Source organism: Pediculus humanus, genomic scaffold, assembly GCF_000006295.1.
Source record: "Pediculus humanus corporis 1103172107479 genomic scaffold, whole genome shotgun sequence".
Taxonomy (NCBI): Eukaryota; Metazoa; Arthropoda; class Insecta; order Psocodea; family Pediculidae; genus Pediculus; species Pediculus humanus.
In genome coordinates this window covers 25,048-29,584 of record NW_002987096.1, presented here as the reverse complement: position 1 = coordinate 29,584, position 4,537 = coordinate 25,048, and the positions used below count along the sequence as shown (strand labels likewise).

The following is a 4,537-nucleotide window of genomic DNA, read 5'->3' as shown; positions in this document are numbered from 1 at the left end:
AATCCTTCTTCGACGAACGTAACCGTGTCGTTTATACGTACAGTCTCTGGGAATTCACCGTATGTTTTTAAATTCCTTGCTTCGTCCGGAGTGTACTTTAATATGACATCGGCTTTTGCATCTTGGTAATCTCTCAAACCTATTAATATGATGTCTCCTTGATTGATCCATACCTTCTTTCTCAGCTTACCACGTATGTGGCACAGACGTTTCGTACCATCGAAACACATGGCTTCCAAACGTCCGTTACCCAACATTTTAGTGACTTGGGCATATTCTTGACCATCCTCTTTGAAAACCAATTCTCTTTTTTCCGTCTCGTTTTCGTTCTTTCCTCTACGCCTATTTTTACCTCCTTTTCCTTTATTTTTCGGCATTGCTCGTTATTTACTTAAGAGCAATTATTTCACTAAATAAATTTTGAAACAAAATACAAATTTCAATAAAAGAACTTATTGTGCCACCTCAATAGTTCTCACTGACTAAAAAAAAAAAAATTTTGTCCGAATAAGAAAATTCCGACAAAACCTCCGTGCTCCAAGACGAATGTCACTAAAAAAAAGACACTAAATCGATAAACTAGGGATTTTCGTTCTCTATGATTGCTCAACTCCTTCGTGTTCCACAACATCGCGTATGTGAAGCAATCATTAAATTCATTAAATAAACTCTAAAATTCGCGAAATAAATGTTTAGTCAAATGTTCTTAACGCGTTCACATATTTTTTCATCGTATTTCTGTACAGTTAACACTTTTTTAACAGCTGTTATATCAATAACAAGTGGATAAAAACACAAACACGCGGGGTGAGTGGATCACAAAGTATTGCCGTATGACATTTGTTTTTTTCAATATTTCTCGTCGATTACATCAGTCCACAGTTGTGAGCTATTAATTTCTTTAAAAAAACTTGAGCCAATGCTAAAAATTAATAAATAACCGCATAGCATTGTTTTGTGTTTTGAATACTACGCATTTTGTCCGTGCATAGCTACTTAGAATTCAATGGATTGGCGCGTTCAGGGGCGGATTGTTCATTCACCACACAATTTAATTGACTTCTTTTTTTGTTTATTAAAATAATTTCATCAACAACCACGTTTCAATTTAAACACTCTCTATCCGAATTTTTTTTTTTTTTTAAACACGAATAAATGTTACGATAATAATTATTTACTATGTTTTTTTAAAAAAAAAAAACTAAATTAAAATTTTCAATGATAAAATTACACCAACAAGCGTAATGTTTTTTTACACTAAACAACTTTTTCCCCGCCATTTCGAATCTCGAAAAAATTCAAAAAACCAAAGAACAACTTTATTTTTGAAATTTTCTCAATTAAAAAAATAATATTTCTTGTTTTGATAGATGGATTCAGAGTTATCGGACGTGGAAGAATTAACATTGTGCAACTTTTGCAAACAAAAATTTAACAACTCTGACCTCTGCCCAAAAATATTACAGTGCAAACATTACTTTTGTTTAAAATGCATTGAAACGACAATGTTAAAAGGAAGGGACTTGTTTTGTGTTAACTGTTGGAAACACACAGAAGTTAATGATGGTGGTGCAGCAGATTTACCCACTCACAATCCCATTCTCTCATTGACAAGTCACTTATCGTTATTAAACAGCGAAAAAAATTTAGAAAACAAAGAGCTTAAGGTAATTTTCCATATAGAAATTTCAATTATTTTTTTATCCGAGAAAAAAAAGAAAAAGATTTCAGTGACGAAATATAATATTGTGTTTTTGTACAGGCAATTAACATATGCCATGCACATGCCATGCCATTTAGTATGTGGTGCCACACTTGCCATAAATCACTTTGTCGAATGTGTTTGATGAGATCTGAGCATGCTGGACACCAAATAAAAACGGAAAATGAAGCCAAAGACCTTCTGGTGAATGATGTAGGCAAAAAAAATTATCATACTGCTGTCGTTGAAATGATATCAACATTATTATTAATAACAATAATACTAATTCTTTTTGAACCTAAATTAAAAAATTATTTTTCCAGGTGCAAGCAGAATTATCATCAATCAATAAAATTCTTTTGGACATTCAACGATTAGCAATATACCAAAGAGAATTTCTGCTAAAAGTTTTGGAAGCATGCATTACGCTGAAAACGTGCCTAGAATCAGATCTACAAATGAACGTCACGCCGGAATTGAACGAAGCAAAAGAAATAATTATGAGAGCGAAAGCAGGTTTGCTACAGTTCAACACGCCCTTGGACGCGCAAAACATATTTACAAATCTCATAGCTGAAAAACAACGACTAGAAACGAAATATCACGAAATGTTGTTGCAGTGTAAATTGGACGACCTCATCGGGAGTTCCGGAGTTGTTTTCGATTTTACACTTTTGACACAAGCTCTTGGAAGTTTGCAAAACACGGATTTTATTTTTCCACGCTCCAGTCCGGGAACGCAAAACCCCATTTTATTTCTAACAAACTACTGCATGTCTCAGTTGTATTCCCGATATGTAATTTCGAAAAGTCAAAATCAACTTGATTTGCTCCAATCGAAAATAAATCAAAATAACGATTGCATTCTAAATAAATTTGATTTTTTGAACGATAATATAAAAACGGACGTTATTTTACAAAACGGAAGCTACCTCGGTGGTAAAACGAACGATTATATTCCCGCCAAATTGAATTCGTCGGAATCGAAATTAATTAAATCAAAATACGAACACTCTCCCCCGATCTCAATTATACGAAATCCGAATAGCTCGTACCCGTTGTATTTTTTTAAAATCAATTTAAATTCCAATTATTTCGGACGGATAGTTATAGAAACGCGACCGGATTTGGCGCCGAAAATGTCGAAAAATTTCGCCGCTCTCTGCACGGGCGAAACGGGTGTCTCGTACAAAAATTGCACCATTTTCCAATGTTGGGACGGAGAATCCATAATAACGGGAGACTACGAAACGAATAACGGTCGAGGGGGTAAATCCATTTACGAAGAAGGTTATTTTATGCCGGACGAAACGAAAATACCCTCCGTGAGAGGTGCCGTGGGAATGAGACGAACGCAAAAAAGACACGACAATCTAGGCATGGTCGGATCCCAATTTCGAGTCATATTACAAGAAATGCCCGGGTTTTCGGCCATTTTCGGACACGTCGTCGAAGGGATTGACGTTATCGAAAAAATCGCGAGTTTCGGAGATCAAACCGGTAAACCCACCAAAACAATAACGATAACAAATTGCGGAAAACTTTAATTATTATCATTATTATCATTATCATTATTATTATTACTATTTTTTTTTTTAAACATTTCATAAGAAGAAAAAACGAACGTAAATACCGACTACACATAAGTTAAAGTTAAAAACAGTATAAGATACCTAGTTCCTATTTTTTTTTTTTTTTTTTTTTTTTATATTAAAAGCAGAAAGTTTTTTTTTTTTAAGAAAAAAAAAGAAAGAAAAAAACCCAACGTATTTCCCCCCCCCCTATTTCAATGATAAATTTTCAAAGAGCAGAAGAAGAAAATTAATTCTCTTTGAAAATCATCCGTTTAAAAAAAAAAAAAAAAAAAAAAAGAAAATTTAGTTTTTTTTTTCTTTTTTCTTTTTTTTTTTTTTTCTTCTTATCCACACACCGTACAAATTATTTTTAAAAAAGTGCTTTAAAATTAATCATGTGACCCACATTAAAAACAATAATAATAATAATAATAATAATAATAGTAAATAAATAAAAAAAAAACCGCAAAAAAATGGCGGCCGAAACAAAATTTAAAAAAATAATCGATTTTCATTGTATAGTATGTTTAACGTAAATTATAAAAAATTCGGCATATATATATATATATATATATATTTTTTTTTTAATTGTTAAATAATTTAATTGATTGAAAATCGTTTCGATCAATTTTCATTTTCTTTTTTTATTTTCCTTTTTTTTTTTAATAATAATAATAATAATAATAAAAAAGGAAAATTTCTTATTATTATTATTATTATTATTATTATTATTATTATTATTATTATTATTATTATTATTATTATTTTAAAAATTAAATTGTAATGTGGTAAATTTAGTTCGAGAAATTTATTATTATTATTATTATTATTGATTAAGTTATTTTTTTTTTTTTTTTTATATATATAATTATTCACGGCATTAATTCAAAATGAATATTGCCCCATGATTATTAATTAAAACACACACAACAATTTGTGTGTGAGACTTTGTTTTTCTTTTCTTTTCTTTTTGTAAATGTTAAATTTTTTTACTTTTCAAAAAAAAAAAAAAAATATGGAATTTAAACATCGTGTGATGTGTTTAAAAAAAAAAAAAAAAAAAAAAATTAATCCAACGCGGAAAAAAACACACGATGTACGTATTATTATTATTATTATTATTATTATTTTTAAATATCGATTATGTATTTAAGAAACATAAATTTATCTTTTAAAAAAAAAAAAAAATTATTATTATTATCATTATTATTATTATTATCTGTAAAAGTAATTTCCAGAGAATTTTTTTTTTTTTTTTATT

The 4,537-nt window shown here is 29.7% G+C and overlaps 1 protein-coding gene across 1 annotated transcript; it reads left to right on the top strand.

The window, feature by feature from the left end:
• Nucleotides 1-1,370: 1,370 nt before the first annotated feature.
• Phum_PHUM133960 (peptidyl-prolyl cis-trans isomerase, putative) lies at nucleotides 1,371-3,249 on the top strand (the record flags this gene model as incomplete). Its single annotated transcript, XM_002424478.1, has 3 exons — nucleotides 1,371-1,667; nucleotides 1,763-1,906; nucleotides 2,026-3,249. 3 exons carry the CDS (start codon nucleotides 1,371-1,373, stop codon nucleotides 3,247-3,249), a joined length of 1,665 nt encoding a protein of 554 aa, XP_002424523.1.
• Between the last annotated feature and the right edge of the window lie 1,288 nt (nucleotides 3,250-4,537).